The sequence below is a fragment of the Pangasianodon hypophthalmus genome, chromosome 13 (genome assembly GCF_027358585.1).
Source record: "Pangasianodon hypophthalmus isolate fPanHyp1 chromosome 13, fPanHyp1.pri, whole genome shotgun sequence".
In the NCBI taxonomy this organism is placed as follows: Eukaryota; Metazoa; Chordata; class Actinopteri; order Siluriformes; family Pangasiidae; genus Pangasianodon; species Pangasianodon hypophthalmus.
In genome coordinates this window covers 6,100,370-6,121,555 of record NC_069722.1, presented here as the reverse complement: position 1 = coordinate 6,121,555, position 21,186 = coordinate 6,100,370, and the positions used below count along the sequence as shown (strand labels likewise).

General features: G+C 39.4%; 1 protein-coding gene across 2 annotated transcripts in view; it reads left to right on the top strand.

Moving 5' to 3' along the window:
- Positions 1-21,186, top strand: part of arhgap23a (Rho GTPase activating protein 23a) — a 79,028-nt gene that overhangs the window by 7,308 nt on the left and 50,534 nt on the right. Inside the window, exon 1 of one of the 2 annotated variants that reach the window (XM_026917014.3) lies at positions 7,336-7,632. The exons of the other annotated variant lie outside the window; for it this stretch is intronic. Within the exon in view, the coding sequence (XP_026772815.3) occupies positions 7,579-7,632 (54 nt within the window). The 5' untranslated portion in view covers positions 7,336-7,578. Of the gene's footprint in view, positions 1-7,335; positions 7,633-21,186 lie in introns of those variants that run through there. 2 annotated transcript variants of the gene reach the window in all.

Sequence of the window (21,186 nt, the reverse complement as noted above, 5' to 3'; positions counted from 1 at the left end):
TTATGAGGTCTTTTGTGTGGAAATATGCAAAAGCTCAGTTTATGGCCAGTTTAGCATGACGGTTCACTGAATGGTTTGATGAGGATGAAAATTATATGCTATAATAGATATAATAGATTATATGCTATGTGTAGCATGCGGTTAGATGGAGCACGACACAATGCATGTATACATATGGGGACGTAAACAGCTTTACCTCTAATTGTTACAAAGCCCTGACACTTAAAGGTCATTGAACGTATCATCGTGATGCATATAAAAAAAATAGACTAAATCAAAAGAATGATTAAATTCACAAGGCTCTAAAGATTGTAAGAAAAAAAACCTGAACTTTGCAGCCATCATATTTTGGCCATCAGAAAAATCCTCAGAAGAACAGTTTATATTTCCTGTAATACTTACAACTTTAATTACCGTTTCCACAAAGCTGTGTTTGTCTGGATATTGCATTCAGTACAGTTCATACTGTAGGCTTCATGCATAGCCCACATATGTTATATAGATTAGATTTCAGCTTGTGATTTCTTTAACAGCCTCTTGTCGGCATCTGATCCATTCTGATTGGTGCCTGGTGTCTGGAGTCTACAGGAAGTGAGGATATCTGGCTGGCATTTCCTGGTAGATATCTGCCATTGAATTTCACAGGAGTGGAAATGCAGTGTGATGCGACGTGATCTTTGACCCCAGTAGAGCAGCAGGCAGTGAATAATGTACTAGCACTGTCACTGCTGGTAAGCCTAGTCATTCTTGTGACTTTTTTTGTAGTGACCTCAGTAAACAAGCCATTTCTGATAGTATGATATAATGAGTATAATGAGCATTTGGTGCTTGATGTGAATTTTTCAGCAGGTCAGTTAGGGTGTTAGAGTTCAGCTGCCTTCCCTCTCGTCTCTCACCTTTAAAAGGCAGTGATGTAAACAGGGAAGAAATGGTGGTATGTGTTGTGTGGCCCTCTCTAGGTAAGAGGATATGGGAAATATGTGCACAGCAAGAACCAGGAAACAAACTATGGGATTAAACACATGCCACATGGACATGTCTCCTCTCTGGTACAGGAACACAAAGAGGAACCAGTAGGCCAAAGCACATATTTAACTCAATCATATGTGTCATAGCTTCGATATACAGTACTGTGCAAAAGTCTTAGGCACCCTATTTTTTTAGTACAAACTTTGTTATAGAGTTTTATTTTATGACTTCTACATTATTGATTCAGTACAAAAACATTTTAGTACAAAATTTTGTACTATTTTGTTTGTTGGTAACAGGATCCTCAAACACGGACTTTCAGACACAATGTCCAATAATTCCACATATTTATATTTGGTCACTAAATTCAAATATTTGCTATATTAAAAATTCTCAGTTTTGTCCCACTTTAGTTAAAATTTAACAGACTCACTTATATAACACCTACCACCCGGGTGCGTCCTCTGGCTACCGTGAAGCCACCACATGTCACCTCTTGTGTCCTAACTGCTACTCATGCAGTGTCCAAGGCCTAGCCCGGAGGAACATGCGTCAATTTCAGAAATGATCACCACAAAGGCATATTTTTCTCGAATAAATCTGAAAGCGCTGTTTTCATGCAGCTTTTTGAAAATGTTGACGTGTGATTGTCATATGATCTTCACAATTTCAAGATGGCGGAACATACTGTGATACCATTTTCTGTATTAGATCATTTGATGGGCTGCATGCTGGCGCAGCAGGCAGCGTTGCCACCTCACAGCTCCAGGGCCCTCAAGCTCATGGTACTGTCTGTGCAAATGAAAATGATGGAAATGATGTAATGACACTTGGTGCACATGCCCAGCTGTTTTTTCTTTTTTTTTTTTTTTTTTTTTTGAGTTTTTGGAGATTTTTGGGAAGTAGATTGAAAAATCTACAGTTTCCCAAACATAAAAACAGCATTTTTCAGAATTACCCACATTAGTGTCGACTTGGTGTAATAGGTGTCATCATAGTCACTGTGATTAAAAGAGGAGAAACAAATGCAATACATTAATAACATAGACATTTATGCTTGCAGCCCTTGCCATGGCTGCCCGTCATCTCTCAGATCTTAGTTAGTTAAAATATCCATTTTATTAACTATGAATGCAGACTGAAGAATTAGGTGTTATTCAGTAGTACTGGGTAGTCAGGTAATGTAGTATACTTTGGCGATTTGGAAAAAATACAAATGTCTTTTAAGTACAGTAATGCAGAAGGCTTTAAATAGTCTTCACACCAAGGTCGGGTGTGTGTTCACAGCTGTCGAGTAGAGGTGATAAAGGGCAGTACAGATTTATGGCAGGTTGTTGTATCTAATACTGGGATGGGGTGGGGAGGGACCTAATTTGTGCTTCAGCAGAATATGTGTAAGTACATTTGTCTGTGTATATGTATCTATTTACACACATGCCATTTTTCCAAAAAAAAAAAATCCCTAATATATCCTTGGCCTATAAAATGTTAATAAAAGAATGGATGTTTCTTTAACAATCCCAGTATCTGAACATTATTGACCAAAGGGATGCTGTCGTTATAGTAGTTTAACTTTGAGTTTGCCAAATAGGAAAAATGTGTGTGTGTGCATCACAAATGCCATGAGGAATGTGAATGTTTTTTCAGAGACTGAAAATAACGACTTGTGGAGTTATAGTGTAGCCTTCTGTTTTATCTCAGCTATGTCACTCGGCTCACACACACACACACACACACACACACAGGGACGTGTGCAGGTTTTCCTCACTGTAAATAAAGCCTCACTTTATCTCACACCTTTTTTCAGCATCTGTCAGTCCTACACTAGTTCAACCTTAATGTGTTCTCCATCACTGAAACTCTCACACACTTAAGACACACATAACTCCTGTTTTATTGCTTCTCTCTGGTTTTATGAATTGCTTGATTGCATATTCAAGGATAATATCAGCTATGTTGTGAGTATGTGTGTGTGTCTCTATCTATGGCAGAAATGATAAGCATTTATATTGCTTATTAATGAAATCACCATTATTTATCACAAATATCACAAAGCCAATGAAATGCACTTAGCATCTAACCAGAAGTGCATAAGTGGCATATCTTGATCCATAATCAAAGTCAGTTGGGCCTGTTCAGCATTTTTATACATGACACATGGAAGGATGTTAATTGCTTAACATCTATCTGGAAGCATCTGCACTTCTTATGTGTCTCCACTACCTTTAAAATGTCACCCGGTCTCTCTATGTATATTTCTCTCTAGCGATCAAATAGAAGTATTAAAAATTACAGCTTAGTAAATGAAGTTTCCAGAGAAATAGGACATGAGTGAAGCCAGTTGTTAGAAAATGAATGGAGAGGTTGTGATTGAATCTGCATATCTATTCGTTCTACGTATTTAAGTAAGAAATTGAGAAAAATCTACATTATATTAAATGGAGAGGATGTAAAAAGAGGACAAACTTTAATCTGTGCTACAAGTAAAGTTTCCACATTGGCAACTTCGCATGTAAATACATGCTTATGCAGGCTTTTAACACTGTCACTCTATTACTGTAAATGATTTCAGGTCTGAGTACTGAGTTCTACATCTGTACATATTTCCTGGATCATTCCTGTACTCTGTGAGTTCTACTCATTTACAGAGTTTGCTCATTTTCTCTGGCAGTCCACTAGTTCCCTTGAAACCCCCCATTACATGTAATACATGCAGGTCACATGTAATGAACATGTTATTATCTCATGATATCGCTGGTCTTTCAAGGGGCTTGTAGAAAAGACATGGGCTGAGAAGATATTTGTGGACATCTCCTGTTCTCCCTGCCTTTTTTTTCTCTCTTATCTCTCTCTGCTTGTCTAATGGGAAGCACATGGTCTGAGTAAAGTTTGTTAGTAAAGGCCTTGAATGCCACGTTCGCACCCCCCCCCCCCCCCTTCCCCCTTGTGGACCCCATCACACGCTACTCCAATTTGCTTAACTCAATTCAACGCAACAGTGCAATCCAGTTAAGACTAACTCGAATCAATTAGTCTAATAGATTCATATTATCATTGTTATCATGACTTCTCTGTCTGTAATGTTATACCCTGGAGTATTTTGGGTTCCTGGCCTCATTTGCACTCTAATAGTATGTTTGTGTAACCATGCTTTGCCTCATATAAACCATTCTGCCAGCTAAAATAATAATCCCTTGATGGTACCACAGTCAACTGGAAAACATCCCACAAAAACAAGACGATGGATTAGAATAACTAGAAAAAGAAGTGATTCATACACAATTTTTGTTGCCATCATAGCACAGATTATGCATAATCCTAAACCAAAGTCTGTGTCTGGGAGCAATTCCTAGAAGGAACCGTAGTTCTGATAAGTGATGTATATTGTACTGTAATACCCTCTTGGAATGTAATTAGCATAATTATGGTTATACTTTCATACTTCAGTCTGCCATTGTTTTGTTTTCCAGTATTGCAGTAATAACTAAGGCTGACTAAAATTGCATGAACTTGAGCAGCATTAATCGCCACTGCGTTAATGTCATTTACAGTCCTGCTGGGAAAGACTGATCCGCTGTTTGCTTAAACTTTGCATTGTGTGTGGTGTTGCTGGTATGAAGGCCCTTCCACATAGGCTGCATTATTGAAATTTGTGTGACGGAAATTCTAAACAAAAACATACTAGTCTATGCCAAGTTAAAAAATGACATCCTGTGCCAGCATGCCTTTTTTTTTTTTAAAGAATCAAATTCAATTTTTGCATGTTAAAAACAGCTCATAATCTTATCTTCATCTTCGGTTCAAACAGAAACACTATAAAAATACGATGACATTTCCAATCCTAAATGTGGGTATTTACGTCAAGGGTTCTTAAACTTTTTGTAACTTTTACTCAAAGAAAAAGATTTATTTTTGAACATTATTTAAATGCGACAGAAGTATTTTGACTATTTTTAGAAATGGATCTTTCTATTCCTGAAATTCCCACCAACAGATGGAAGCTGATGGACATTATTTATAAGCCTACTTGTTTTTTGGATTAAACCCATTCAATTCAAATGACCAGTCAAACAGGCTAATAATAAATGTAATAACTTTGATAAAGATAGATTCTGCTTTCCACTGCTGTAACAAAATTTGAAAAAAAAAAAAAATAGATCTCAGACCCTCTATGCTATGCTTCATGTCAGTATCTGGAATATTACTGAGATGGAATTCACTGTATTATTTTCTGTGCACCAAAATCTTCAAACTTGACCTTAGGGTGACTGCTTCTTATTTTCAGGGATCCGTGGTGTAAAATAATTGCATCCATTTCAGTCTGTAAAAGCCTTAAGAGACTGATTCAGGAGCACTCAGCACTCATCCAGGCTTGTATCACTCGCTCAGAGAATCTGCTGGGCGTGTGCTAATACGCTAACACGTACAGCATTTTCACCACATCACTGCAGTGTGACTCAGGATGGAAAGAGTGAGCTCCTTCCTTCTCTCTTTGCAGTTCTGCACCCCCTTTGCTTTTCACCCTTTTCCTTTTTTCACTCCACTGTTATGTATTTACTCCCTACCTACCTCTTTATCCAGACACAAAGAGCTCTTTGTGTTTCACAGCCACAAACTAAGGCTTTTTGCTTTCTGAATAGTGCATGTGCCCTAAAATTAAAGCATGTAAAACACTCGAGCCCAAACTGTTCCTGTTTTCCTCTACAGCTAGTAAACACACTTATGCTCACTGAGTTTAATATCACAGTGATGGCTGGGTGTGATCCTAGACCGGAGCGCTAAAATCCAGTAGCTATTGATAGCTTGACAAAGAAACTATTACGGTTGAGCAATGCATTATATCACAAGGTGTCTTCGATGGCATAATAAGAATAATGTGGATCAAATTATTACACATCTACTTAAAGGGTGAGACAGCTATATTACTGTGATTTCTAATTTTTTAAGTGCTTCAAGTCAATAACGCTTTACTGGGTTCAAACTTTGTTTCCCCCGAATAACAAACATGGTATAATGGAATAGTTGTAACCATTTCGTTTAAACCAATAACCCCAATGAACGCACAGTTCCATCATCTGCCCTTTTGTCTGATTTGTACTTGGCACTTTCTCCTTCACTGTGGACTATGTATTAGGGATGTGTGTGAAGAATATCAACCCAAATCTAGGCGCGTGTCATTCTGTGTAATCGGCTGACATGACTGTCACTGATAGGCTGCATGACACTACAGTCTGAGCAAGAAAGAAATCAGCCTCAGCCTCACATTCACATTCTGTGTATTTTTCTTACTACAACTGATAGTGGTGTTGCATTTGGGTCCACAAAAGTACAAAATACTCTGTGTTAAGACATTTGTTACAGCAAATATTCTGATGTAGATACCAAAAATGAAAGCTTATGTTGCTGTATTTTCAGTGTGAGCTGCTAAACTGAGCCGAGAGACACAAACTGAACCAATGGACAGAGCTGTAGCACTGCAGAAATGTGAGCTATTCTGGATATTTGGACTGACGAACAAAAAGAGAAAATAAACCTGCACATGTATGCATCACAAAAAGTTTTAAACATTTTAGTTACATAAAATTATAGCCTGATCAGCAGTTCAAAAAGAAGCAGAGGTTGTCTTCATATGTTTCAGAGTGAGATGGGGCGAGGTAGCTAGTGGGTGGGAATTTGGCAAGACCAACCTGGGTGGAAAATGGGGGAAAAAACAAAACTGTACGCCTATAAATAAAGTCATCTTGGACCTTGGATTCCAGAAATTTCAGGAATAAAAAGGTTCCAATAAATAACTAAGAGTCAGCCAAACAGCTAAAGGGGTCTCTGGCTGGAAAAGGGCGAGGCGCTGTTCACACCTGGCACTCACGTGCGTCCTGGGTGATCTGATTGTAAGTGGACAGCGCTAAGTACAGAAACGTTGGAAAAAGCCTGTACTGGTACAGGAGTTAGGATTCGCAGGCCATTTCTGCCTGAAAAGAAATGCAGCAGAAGACAGATGTAATAAATGTGCACGACACACTTCCTCCTGCGGAAACGATGCATGAGATCCGATCACCGGATCACAAGTGACCACTGGAGACGCATTCATGATACCAGGTGTGAACAGCTATGTGTTCTGTTAGTGCACTGGAAACAGATGTTAGAGAAAGGTGCAAACGGGGTCTGAGAACCTCTGAAGTGAAAGTGTGAATGCGCTGTTCTCGTGTTACCGCTAGGGGGCGCCGCGCGCGCTCTGCCCTCCGCACGCAGGACAGCTGAACTACGGCAAGCCAAGAGAGGACGCAAAGAGGGAGGGAGAGAGAGAGAGAGAGAGGGAGGGAGGAAGGGGGGTGCTTTTATTTCTGCGCAGATTTGAGCCTAGGAGTGAGTCTCGTCATGCCTGCTGAGATCTGAGCTGTGGAGCTGCGGGGTTACAGCGCGGGGGAGGAGGGAGGGACAGACACGAGCGCCAACAAACCAAACAACGGAAAAGTGCGGAGCGGGACGGAAACCGGAGAGCTGAATGCCGACCTGCACACTTGGCAGTTGTTGCGGTTTAACATTAACGCGGTGGAGTTTGCATACCGCGCCTTCTCAGCTTCACAGAGCCTCCCGGAGTCCAGCTGTCCAATGAATGGAGTGGCGTTTTGTCTGGTTGGGATTCCGCCGTGTTCAGAAAGCGAAGTAAGTCCTGCGTTCAGTAGTTTCTGCTGTTCAGATCTTTTACTAAGCGTGGAAGAAAAGAGCTTGCGGTTCGGTTGCAGAGCGTGATTTCTTTCCTAAGCGGATTAAATCGCCATGGTGTGTGCGTGTGTGTGTGTGTGTGTGCGGGCGCGCGTGTGTGTATGTGTGAGTGTATATATGTATGTGTGTATGTGTGTGTATGTATGTGTGTGTGTGTGTGTGTGTGCGTGCGCGTGTATATATATGTATGTGTGTGTGTGTGTGTGTGTGCTTGCGTGCGTGTGTGTATGTATATGTGTGTGTGTGCGTGTGTATATGTGTGTGTATATGCGTGTGTGTGTGTGTATGTGTGTGTATATGCGTGTGTGTGTATGTGTGTGTGTGTGTGTGCGTGCGCGTGTATATATATGTATGTGTGTGTGTGTGTGTGTGTGTGTGTGCTTGCGTGCGTGTGTGTATGTATATGTGTGTGTGTGCGTGTGTATATGTGTGTGTATATGCGTGTGTGTATGTATGTGTGTGTATGTGTGTGTATATGCGTGTGTGTGTATGTATGTGTGTGTGTGTGTGTACACGGTTTAGAGAGCAGCTTGCCTTCATTAGCGCCTTTCTCCTTTCCTGCACTTATTTTGGCGCTGATTTACGGCACCTCCTCAGCACTGAAATCGGTTTAATCGATTGCGCAGCTGCTCCGCCTATGTGTGTGTGTGTGTGTGTGTGTGTAGCCTGTGTAGCCTGAAACACATTTCTGATGGCACAGGCGGCTGGAAAGTGTCAGACTCAATAAGACAGTAATCAGTGTTGGGTTATGGGTAACGTCCCAAATGGCACACTACAGCACTAAATAGTGCGCCAGCATGCAGTAAAACGGAGTCCTGCTTGCAGCAAAGGCGCGTCCCGCCCTTCAGTTCTGTTTGTATGGGCGCGTGCCAAGTGCGCGTAGGAGTGTTACAGTGTTACTAACTAGTGGTTACAATCAATGATGTATGTTATTGATCCAAAAGGGGAGTGTGAGGCTGCTGTTTTCTACTTCCCTTTCAACATAATAATAATAATAATAATAATAATAGGAATAATAATAGGTGGTATGGTGGTGCAGAGGGTAGCATTGATGCCTTGCAGCTCCATGGTCCCTGGTTTGATCAGTTCAGGTTACTGTCTGTTTGGAGTTTTGCATGTTCTCACTGTATCTGTGTGGCTTTCCAACAGGTTCTCCGGTTTCTTTGCCAGTAGGTTGATTGGCTATGCAGAATTGCCCCTAGATGTGAATGTGTGTGTGTGTGTGTGTGTGTGTGTGTGTGGGGGCATGGTGCCCTGCGATGCACTGGTGTCCCATCCAGGGTGTGTTCCCACCTCGTGCCCAGTGTTCCCAGGATAGGCTCCAGATCCACTGCAGCCCTAATCAGGATAAGCCGGTTACTGAAGATGAATGAATGAATGGATGCATGAATGAATGGACAGTAATAGTTCTTATAAATAACAGTTACCATGGCCATTGTGCCAGTAGGAATTTTGGCCAGGCTGACAGGTCACCCCTGGGCGCTTGAGTTCATCCCCACCATTCCTTTCTGTTTTGGTTCCCCTGACCATGGTGATGTACAGATTTAACTGTAGAGGAAGGCTAGGCAGTTTTGTATGTACGACTCTGTGATCACTTAGACATGGCCACGCCTCATTACTTTGTCATTTTCGTAGATATGAAATCAGAAATCTCGGAAGTTGCAGTTGATCAGACAAGTCAGCTCTGGGACAGGCATGTCATCTGCTACATGTGTATAGTTCTGTGTCTAGACTTTAAATCTACTGTGAACAATATGGATGGCCTCCTTTTCTTCAATATACTTAATGTCCTTAATTTTGAATACCATGCAGATATGAAGGTTTCAGCTGATGCTCTAAGCTGATCCGAGACGGACGTCATCACACTAACTGTCATGTCGCTCAACATCATATGTATAAACAGAATAAAATGTTGATCTGAGTGGATCAGAATATGTGTCGATCCTAGGTTTCAGTCCAGTATCAGGCCTGATATTGATGCTCAGTATCAGATCGGTTCATCCCTATTTATTTATGAAAAACATACATCCAAAATACAAATCTGTGTTACTCTGGAGTCTGTAGATAGATATTGCTCTGTTCCTGCAGTGTTATATACTGAAAAAAAAAAGCCTTAATGATAAAATTCTGGGAAATTGAAAACATTTCCCTCAGTATCTAAGCAGTTCATCTCTCCCTCCCTCTCTCTCTCTCTCTCTCTCTCTCTCTCTCTCTCTCGTCCTCAGTCTGCTTTTCTTTAACAGTTAAAGGGAGTCATTGACCCCACAGAGGCGCCACATGTTTGTCAGCATCTGCATGTTGCTGTGATGTCACATCACTTCACCTGCAACTAATAAATACCTCTTCTTTTTATTTCCCTTTTCTCCTCATTTCTATTTAACCTTTTATGTCACACATATGTGTTTCATTTATCACTTCGTTTTCTTCAGCAATTCTGCAACCAATTGAGGGCCTGGTAATGAAAAAAGGAGTGTGTTTGTCTGTGTGTTTGTCTGTTTATGGAAGCTTCCTAATAACTGTCAGGGGTGGATAAATCATATATTTATGAGCTAAAAACTCCAGTGTGCTGCACAGTCCTGGGTTTCGTGGCCCAGAAACTTAACTGATTAGGCTAAAAAGTAGTAGCTAACATGTAATAACGTATGCCAGGCTAATTAGCCAAAAAGTCAGCAAATCACTGGTCAAGGTTTCAGCTATTAGATTTGGTCTTCTGCCCTCACATTGCATGTAAAAGGTATTATTTGAGTTTGGGTGCATATTTATTTTCCCTCTATATGTTTGCTCATGAGGTGATTGTGCTAGCAGGAGAGTTATAAGACAGCCTGCGCTGCTGAATTATCCACCCCTGAATATGAGAATCAGTCTGTGTCACAATTCGCACCATTTTCACCCATATATATAGTACTACTTCTTTTTTTCCGAAAGTGTAGCAATGTTGCAATATGCTCATGAAATTCCATGATGCACTGCACTAGGTCAGTACAATGTACAATAGGGGCTTCACAATGCCCACAGTGCATGCTGTCTTTTGCAGAAATAGGCACCATTTTGGGCATTTTGTCTTCAAACAGGAAGTTGGGAAAAAGAGTCATATCCTCTTATTAGACCAGAGCATCCCATGAGGATATACACTGAGTAATTGGGGATAAAAAGTGTAAAAAGTGATCCTCATATGAGGACAGTGTAGTCATTCTGTACTCTATACTATATTTCCTGGAGTATCTCAGGGAGTTTTACTCTCTTTGACCTTTTTTTTAAAATCAATTTGTACACGTGAACTTTCTGTTTGTTGGTTTCGGAAATTTCAGTGCATTCCTAGTTCTCTTTTTGCGGCTTGGTTCCTTTCAAGGTTTTGGTCTAAATGTTTTAAGGGATTTTTATTTTTATCCTTCAGGATCTGGACCAGGATTTCTGTAAATCTACACTGTCACAGTCTGCTATTAGAAATACATTGCTCTATGACTATAAATTGATTTTGAAACAATTTATTAAAAGTCTGACCTAAAAGTATGCCCTAGGTACAAAGCTTCTTTTTGGTAAAGCACTTCAAAACCACAGACTCAGAACAAACACATCGCAGAGTCAGCAGTTTGGAGTTCACAGTTACATCCTCAGCTTCAGCAGTTTGAGCTTTTAGCTTTCAGGAAAGCACTGTGGATTAATTGCTCGGTAATAGAACGCATATAGAGCCGAGGTCAGAGTAATGCAAGGCCTGTACTGTACATGCCTTCCAGTTTTTAGCGTACACTGGAAAACTAAAGCACGCTTCCATTCTGGGATTCCAGAGCCGGAAAATCACATTTGCGGCTGTTAGTGCAGTCATACATTACTCCAGTCCTTGTGACTGTGAGCGTGAGTGTGTTCAGAAATGGTATGTGCATTAATGGAATTAAACATCACATGGGTCTAAGTGAAGGCCCCTGACCTAATCAGAGGGAGTGAGAGAGAGAGAGAGAGGGAAAGCGAGAGAGAGAGAAAGAGAGGAGCTTGAAAAATGGTGAAGGTAAGAAGGGTGAAATGGAAAGATTTTCTCCCAAAGGATGACGCAGTGGCTCAAACTGATTTAATAAATGATGAATATATATTTTTTGTGTGGTATGCATTACAATATGAGCCTCTCTCTCTCTCCTCTATTTCTCTTTCTCTCTTTCTCTTTGTCTCTCCCTCCCTCTCTCTCTCTCTCTCTCTCTCTCTCTCTTCTGAAACTTGATTCAGTTGCCTCAAAAAAAAGGGTTACAGAAAGAGAGAGAGAAGAAAAGTGGTGTCACATTTACAAATCTGCTCAGATACTGTATGTGCGAACATCAAGTAAAAGAACACCTGTAAAAGCTGCTCGATTGGACAAAAAAAAAGACTTCATATTGTGAATGAAAACTGAATGTTTGTTATTCTTCTTCAAATCCACACATGCCTAGGATAGCGTCCGCCGGTTCTGATTTTGATAATGAGCTGCTTTCAGTGGATGGAGAGATATGCAGGCACAGGAAAAGAAAGAGGAAGTTTAAATGGATGAGATGAGTCGGAGGTCTGGACGGGACAGCGCTTGTGCTATAAATGAAAACCAGTGCACATGTTGGTGTGTGTGCAGGACAGACTGATAGAGTGAGGTAGGAAGAATGAGAGCACATTAGGCCAGGGGAAGGAGTTTGCTTGGGTGGGTCATTTGGGCTACTTCCAAAAAAAAAGTCCAACATGACACCATGCTGTCACTTTCCATAAGTTAATTAATAAGACATACAAGCTAATATTATCCAAATACATAAACATGAATCAGATATGTCAATTTCTATGAATTACATAGAGCAAGAGGCTTAAAGCAATATGATCTTCATAAACCTTTTATATAGATTAATTTGAGTTTGCAGTCAGATCAAAGTGCAAAAAAATCCCAGTGCAGATCTGCAGCATTTTCTTTAAAAAGGAAGTCTTGAGTTGTTATTGAACATATGACAGTTGAGTGTTATTGCATCATAAAATATCAGAGCCAATCAAGTTTCCATATGCAAATGACCTTCTGTTACTGCACGAGTGAAGGTCAGGATGTACAGTTTAGGAATATTGTTTGAATAATTAGTGTTAAAGTAAAACTATACAATGTCCATAGATATATGTTTAAGCTCACTTTTTGCTCCAGCTTATTTTATATAAAAATTTTACCCATTTTCATAAAGGTGCCAAAAATTGATGTACTTTTTTGGGTGTTAAATTCTTTTCATTTGTGAAACCACCATGTCAGTTTATTATTCAAATTACTACAATGAATTTATACACTCAGAACAAGGACATAATGAGGAATGGGGAACTAACATTTAAAAAAGTTACATTTGGCTAAATTGACATTACAGCCAATAACCCAGAGGTGCTAACTAACTGTTGAGCTAATTAATTCACATCTTCTTACTTGTAGTTCTGATTAGTTGTGATCATATGCGTATTTAACATTTAATAGTGTGATATCAATATCAGGTCAAAGACTGACTTGCTGAAGATACACTTTTTGTAAAAGGGGACACACCCTTTCTAGCAGATCTCCACATTTTAACACCAGATGCAGTACTTTCCTGCAGAGCAAGTGAATCAGAAAGGAAATGGAGGAAGAGATCCATTCAGTTCTCAGCACATAATGTCTCTGTGCTGATATCTTTCTAGCTGTGTGTATTTCTCCTATGAGACCTATATTGTACAGATCTCAATATGTGATCAATAATTCAGTACATTTGAATTAGCCAGTTCATTGATACTGTAAGGTTCAGCTGTGGTGCAGTGATACTGTGCCAAAGTTTTGACTACTGGAACTGGGTGAAAAAAGGCTAGCATATATAATAAATTGTAATGCGAATTATGTAGGTTCAGAGGTGGGAAGTAGTGACCGTACTGCACATAATTACCCAAGTACCTATTATTTCAAGTATCTGTATTTTTTCCTTTTACTTAAGATATTTGACTTTCTACTTCGTATTCTACATTTCATACTACATATCAAAACAGATCAGTTGGTCTATAATCTACAATTTTGAAGGTCTTAAGTTGACTTTTTGCATTAGACAACTTTAAGCAATTGGTAAATATTGCTAACTAATCTAAAGTTTAATAGCTTTGACAACAAGAAAAAGGGGCAAATACATTTCTCAGTATGGGTTGTATAAAAAATTGGCCAATTTAAAGGTGCAATAGTCGTTATCACTCTTTTTCATTTCTTACTCATACAAATAATATGGAAAATTATGTAGAAATGATAAAAATAATAGTTTTAAGCCAGAACAAGTGTATTACACAACTGAAAAAAAGTTCAGTTTGAAAACCTGCCTTTCGGTCCAGAATGTTTGTTTGCATTTGGATTGGCGTCTTGTCAGTCATTTTATAGACACGCCCCCAACACCCCTCCACAATTTTGCATGTTTATGGAGTTGTAATTTGGCTTTCAAGCAGGTGAATGTCCAAATGCACTTATGACTGAAATAGAGGTGAGCTGAATGAATAAAAAACTCAAATCTTATTCAACTCCCCCATTTAACTGTTAGAGACCTTTTTTCACAAATCTTATCTAATGCACCTTTAAATTGGTGACTTAAGTACAAAAGGTACCTCAAGGTTTACACTGGGAAAGTTATTCTTGTTCATAGTTTAGTTATGAATTTACGGTTGTTTTTCTGGGTTCTTCTGACTTAGTACTGCTCCTCACTCGAGCCAACATTGTGCAGGAAAAATGCACTTAAGTACTTAAGAATCGTATGTAAACGAGAAGTGTCTGATCTTTTAGGCAAACTCTACCCTGCATGCATAACTCTTGCATAACCTTTGAATAACGCTGAAGTCTGGAGTTATGTCTGAGGACTTGACAGCAATGTGCACAATTTTGGTGATAAATCCTGACTGTGTGCATGCAACTCAGCTATAAATCCAGCCCGATATTAGTACATGTCTACGTTTTACATTTAACGTATGAAATGCTGCTTGTTCACACCAAAATGCAAGGACTGAAAAGGGAAAAATATGCATAAGAAACCCTTTTTCAAATCTAAAAAATACATGCAAGCTAATTTGTTTTGTCAACGTTTATTATCATTGTAGCTAACATTCGCGAGAGGAGGATGTTAGCTTAAGCTGATTTCCATTTGTATACTTTTACCTTAACACTTTAAATATATTTGTTGCACTGTAACATGTTATAAATTTGAGGCTGTATATTAAATGTACCTGAGATTTGCTTAGACTTTCACTTTTACTAACTTTGTGCACCTCAGTATAGGATACATTACAGCGAGTTTAAACCTTTTCTAAAATCTGATTTGTTATAAGGAATGTTTAACAAATAGCAGATGTTGTAGAAAAAAACGTTACTGTTACAGAGAACAGTTCAGTCCAGTTACAGTGCTCTCCCAACTTTTCCCTGACACACGCTGTTTCAATTTGTGTGCTGGTATCGTAAACCTTCAGCCCACTGCTCTGATTTGGATCAGTGAATCTTTACTGCAGTGCAGAGACAATGCTGAACATCAGAAAGCGAACTATCTGAAAAAGCCTGTCTCTCTGTCTCTGTATTCCTTTCATTCCGCATCAGCATTTCAGGAAGCAGTGAAGGCATGTGAAAAAATTAGCTTCAGTGTAAAATTCCACATTCAGGCGACTCTGGAGCATAAGTTTCCAGCAAGTTAAAAATAAGTCCGATTCATATGTGAGTCATGACTTTCTGAAGAGTTTCTGAACAAAGGACCTCTAAAAGGAAAGGTAGAGATTGGATATCTGATGTTTTTCCTGATTTGATCTTTGAACATAAATACAGTACAGTGAATGATATATGAATACAGTACATATGATTTAGATATGATATGTTTGATTGAACTTAGTCATAGACACAAGGTGTGTCCGAAGCTTAAAAAAGACTACGTGTTCAGAGGCAGGATGGCAGCGAGTCATGTCCGAAAAGAATTTTTCACATAGAAGGCTTTTTGCTGAGATCCTTCATCTGGTCATTTTTTTAAAACAGACTCTGTACATGTATCCTTGGTTGTCTTACATATCCCATAATTCTGTGTGCCAGGAAATAACTAGTGGTGGTAAAAACAGTGCAGTTTGACGACAATGATATTTGTATTTCTGTTGTGTCCATGGAATATTTGTTCTATTAACCTACTGGGAAGACAGCATTCTTAAACTTTTATTATCAAGTGCAGCCTTTGAAAACACCGACCTCTGAAGCAGCCTGTATAACTATAATCTGGGCTGATGAGTAAAAATCCATCTGGAGTAATGCACACCACTGATGTATGGATCGATGGACTACACCCACTTCTATGGTTATTCTAGTAGGGCACTTTATGCCAAGTGACTAAAAAGCCACGCACCATTACCGGCTGAATCGAATGGAATAATCTACACATTAGCCACATGTTAGCAGATAAACAGAGAAATGGGTGTCTTAGTTAGATCCTGTTAACTGACATTAAAATGCATATAATACTGAACTGAATAGCTTTCAGATTTATTAAACGTGTGTGTTTGGGGAGGCTGCATTGGTGGGCTCCAACTCCATAACTCCCCCCGGTCCTAAAACCAAAACTACACCCCTGGTCAAAATGTAATTATTGTGCATTTAGATCTTTTCATGCTGCAGATGTATTGGGTCTCCGTGTAAGGATTATAGCTTTAATGATGAACAGATCTCTGTAACATCCAAAGGGAAGAAGTAATGTGCGGTCTGGTACGACTCTGAAGGGGCGTTGGCCTGAGGCAGTTTTCCCAGGGGACTGGGAACATACACAGATAATGGCTGCTTATTGATCCACTCGCTCCTCCATCCATTTTCTCTTCGTCTCTCTTGTTCTCTTCTCTGCCTGATCTCTGTTACATTACTTGAGTTCTCTTATTTCCCAGAAACGTCTGTTATCCCAAAGTCGAGCGTCTACAGTAACAGTGAGCTCCACTGCTCCTCACGATTTCAGACAAAAACATGTCTTAGTTTTGCAAGATTTTGACCTTGAACATAAGTACATTTTTTTCTTGTGTGATATCAGCATGCGTGAGGAAGAATATTAAGTCCAGTGCCACTCTGTGTGTTTTATGTAAATAAGAAAAATGTGACGTAATGAGCTATTATAGGAAAATAATCAATGATGTGTTGGTGTGATGCTTTTATCATCTCAAAGTTGATTATTTTCCAGCATTATTTAACAGCATGTCTCAAAGTGTCTTATTCCTCCCGTATCACAGCATTTTGCCAACTCTTACAGTTTTTAAATTTATTTATTAAAGAATGACATCACACGTTTTGTCATTTTATAGTTATGTCTAACGTTGGGGAAAGCCCATGAAAAATGTTAGTTCCTGTTATACCACAGCGCCATTGAATGCTCAAATCTGATTGGTCAGAAGGTGTGTATTATTTTCGTTATTAACCTATTTCGATAGGTTAATATTAATGTGCTTGTTCTAATACGTTATTGTTTCTGTAGTAACAGCTGATACACAGGCACTTGCATAGTCTAAGACTAATACTAAAGAGATTTAAAAACGTGTTTTTTAAGAAAGTTATTCTTATAAACGTTGATGTGGTGAGTTTTTTGTTAGAAGACATTTATTTAACATTTATGGAAGGAGTCTCAGTTGTAAGCACTCTCAGTCTCGGTTACGCTTTCTGTTTTCTCCATTTTCTAGGTAAAATGATAGGCTATGCTTTGTGTGTGTGTGTGTGTGTGTGTGAGAGAGAGAGAGAGAGAGAGAGAGAGCAAGAGAGAGAGGCTGATGACTGTTTATCACAGCTATAGTGTAGGTGATAACAGGAACTTTCTTGTCTCTCGGACGTTCCACAGTGGTAACTATAAACAATTAAAATGTGTGACGTGTCATTCATTAATAGGTTAAACATTGTAATTACTGGCAAATCACTTTGATATAAGAGGAGTAACACACTCCAGACCATTCTGTTATACAAAAATACCGCACTTCAGGGTGGTAGTGGCACTCAGCTTTCACGTTGTGCTGCATTACACACCCACGGCGTGTGTTATTTTTGTATAACAGAACGGTCTGTCTTGTGTTATTCCATACTTATCACTGAAGTCAGATCAGCCATAAACAGTTGTTCCTTCACCAGCCACTTTTTCTCTCTCTTGAAGTTAATAAGACATAAATTCAACTTGTCATGTTACAGAGAAACCACAAAACTCTTCCTTCTGAAGACATTTCAGAAAACGTAACTCAGACTGTTACAACGTTCTGACACTCGAGGCTCCTTGCATAACTATTAAATATACATCTACTTACAGTAAACATTACAGTATCAACAATTACACACATTTATAACTCTTTCTATGTTTATTTATGTCTGCCATACAAGTCCCTGTGTACCATGCACGTTGTTGTACACAAATGATAACATATTAGAACGTTAATATAAACCTATACTTTGTCTTGCAGCCCACACAGCTACACAAAAAACCTGACAACCTTGATGGTGTGAGCTGCACATGTCATTTTAGCCCAGGAAATCCACTTAAATTTCTGCTTAGCGCAACTCTGAATAACTTTCTCCACATAAATATTGACATAAGTTACTGACTCTAAAATGAGTATGTGTATACATTAGAGTTTGGCTCATTTATAAGCAACGTGACTTGTGTATGACAAATTTTCTGCAGGCTTTTTCGGAGATTTGTTATGCAGAGAGTAAATAAGGTCAGGATTCTGAGTGGATGGGAGGGTAAAGGGGGCAATTTTCTTTAAAAGAGCAAGATGCCAATCGGCCCACGGTGGAAGAATTCCTCAGAGCTGCAGAAGAAGAGACCAAAACAGGGAAAAACAGAAACGGACAGATAGTTGGAGCGTGGGAGCGAGCGAGGGACTGAAGTATTTTGGAAGCTGGAGCACAGGGACAAGCAGAGGTGGCGTTTTGTGTTGTGCTGGATGCAGGACAGGGATCAGGACTGACACTCTGTACTCATCCCAAAAGTAGAGGAAAGAGCAAACCCACTTCCACACCTTCACACTCTCTCTCTGTGTGCTGGATGTGTGTGTTGACTTTGACCAGTTCAGAAAGGGTAGGACAGAGGTCTGGGGCTGGAGGAGGAGGCGTCATGCATACATGACTCTGTGTGTGTGTGTGTGTGTGTGTGCATGAGTGTGTGTGCCCTCTGTTAAAGCTCTTTTTTATTTAGCATACTCTCTTCATCGGGCTCTTTGCTCTCAGTCAGTTGAACTGATTTGCATGCATATGTGTGTATGTGTGTTTGTGGAATGATCTGTGTGTGTGCTCCTGTGTCTTTTTGCATACCTGTTTGGCTGTAAAAGGGGTATGCTGTTATGGGAAAATAATCAACGACGGGTTGATGTGATGTCAACAGTCTGTTAAAGCACACCCAAAGTGTTTTCCTCTTACCAGAGCAATTTGTCAATTATTGTTTTTTGTTAGTTAAAGAACAGCACATTGTGTTGTTTTATCTATTTAGTTACATGTGATATTGAGTAACAGCTGCAAAACAAGTTAGTTCGTGTTACCATTAATCACAGCTATAAACACCACACCAGCCTCACTTTTTTCTCTCTTGAAGTTAATAAAGCAAAAAAAAAATTAGCTTGTCATAGTACAGAAAAAACTGCAAAACTTTCCCATGTCAGAAAATGTAAAGTTATAGCTTTATGAATAAACACCACCTCTCGGAAAACTTCACGTTTATCAATGGTTACACATGTTGTTAATCCATTTATGTGGAACGTGAGCCATACAAGTTTTTGCAATAACGTATGATAACAGATAACAACATGCGATGACCGCATTAATATCCATCCATTTTCTGTACCTCTTATCCTATATAGGGTTGCAGGGGAGCCTGGAGCTTAGGGAACTCAGGGCACGAGGCCAGGGACACCCTGAACGGGTGCTAACCCTTCACAGGGCACAATCTCACACACACACACACACACACACTCATTCACACAATATGGACAATTTTGAAGTGCCAGTCAGCCTACGTTGCATGTCTTTGACTAGGGGAGGAAACCGGGGTAATTGGAGGAAACCCCCAAAGCACAGGTAGAGCATGCAAACTCCACGCACACAGAGCGGAGGCGGAAATCAAACCCCCAACCGCGGAGGTGCAAGGCAAACATTTTACCCACTATGTCAAACTAGAGAATTCAACAGCATTGTGGTATAAGTGAACTCAGTTCTTTCCTTATTTAGCATAAAGCACTCTGACACTGCATTTTTTTTACATGGCGTCTGCTGGGATCCTTGAGGATATACGAAAGGAAGTGAAATAATCTCACAGGTTGGTAGTGTTACCTGAAAATAATGTTGGCAAATGCCATCTCTGCTCCTCTGATTTCTCAAAATACAGCCACACTTCACATTCTCCCAGCATGTGGTGCTTTCTTGGCCCGACTTACTGCTGTATGTGTGTGTCAATTAAAATAAAACCAGGTCTGCAATTTTAAGGGGAAAGGATTGATGCGCATAATACTTAAATTTGCAATAAAAAAAAACCCTTTACCTATAGATTTCATTTCCATTACTGATAATTTTAGATAAATTGACAAAGCCTTGGTTGTGATCACATTGATGTACGTGTATAATGATCAGAGCGGGTGTGTGCAGTTTCTCTGAGGATCGTGTCCAGGCAGGCTGATACACAGATAACTGGGCTGGGCAGAGAGCGAAGTCTCCTGGGGGCAGGGAGGACTTCAGTTATTACTCTGCATCTCTATTCTCATCTACTTCTTATCCCTCCATGTATTTTTTTCTCTTTCTGAGCGCCAGTGTTCCTTTTGCTTTTGTTTCCCCGCACGTGAGCCTTCGTTATCTGTGTTTGGTCTTTCCCTCATCTTGTCCCCTTGTGTTTTACTGTATGCAGTGTTTATGTCTATGTTTCAGAATCTCGGCTACTTTCTAACCTTTTTTGTCTCGTTGTGTCCCCTTCAGCATTTTTCCTCTTCTCTTTTTTTGTCTTTTGAGCCTCTGCCTTATTTGGTCAAGTGAAAAGGCTTCACTCTCTCCCTCGCTATCTGTCTCTCTCTCTCTCTCTCTCTCTCTCTCTCTCTCTTGCAGTCCTGCCAGCTTTGTTTATTAAACAGACAGTACTGTTTTCTGAGATTGTAATCCACTCCATTGTTGCTTGAAGTAACAAATACCAAATTCAACTGTAACTTTTTTCCCTCTTGTTTTTCTTTCAAACATTTTTTAAAATGTTTTTAATAAAAACATTGAATTTATTGTTCTTCATGTAGTGTATCAAATATATCTATCTATATATCTATCTACATACAAATATATATATACACACGCAGTACTGTGTCTTAGGCACCCTAATTTTTTTTTAGCACTAACTTTGTTATAGATTTTTATGTTACGACTTCTGCATTATCGAGTCAGTACAAAAACATTTTAGATTTCCAAACATTAGTTTTCCAGCACAAAATTAAATGTTACAGAAAAATGTTTGTACGTCAGTAAAGAAAGCAGGATATTATATAAGAGACACTCTTCAGACTAAAAACATA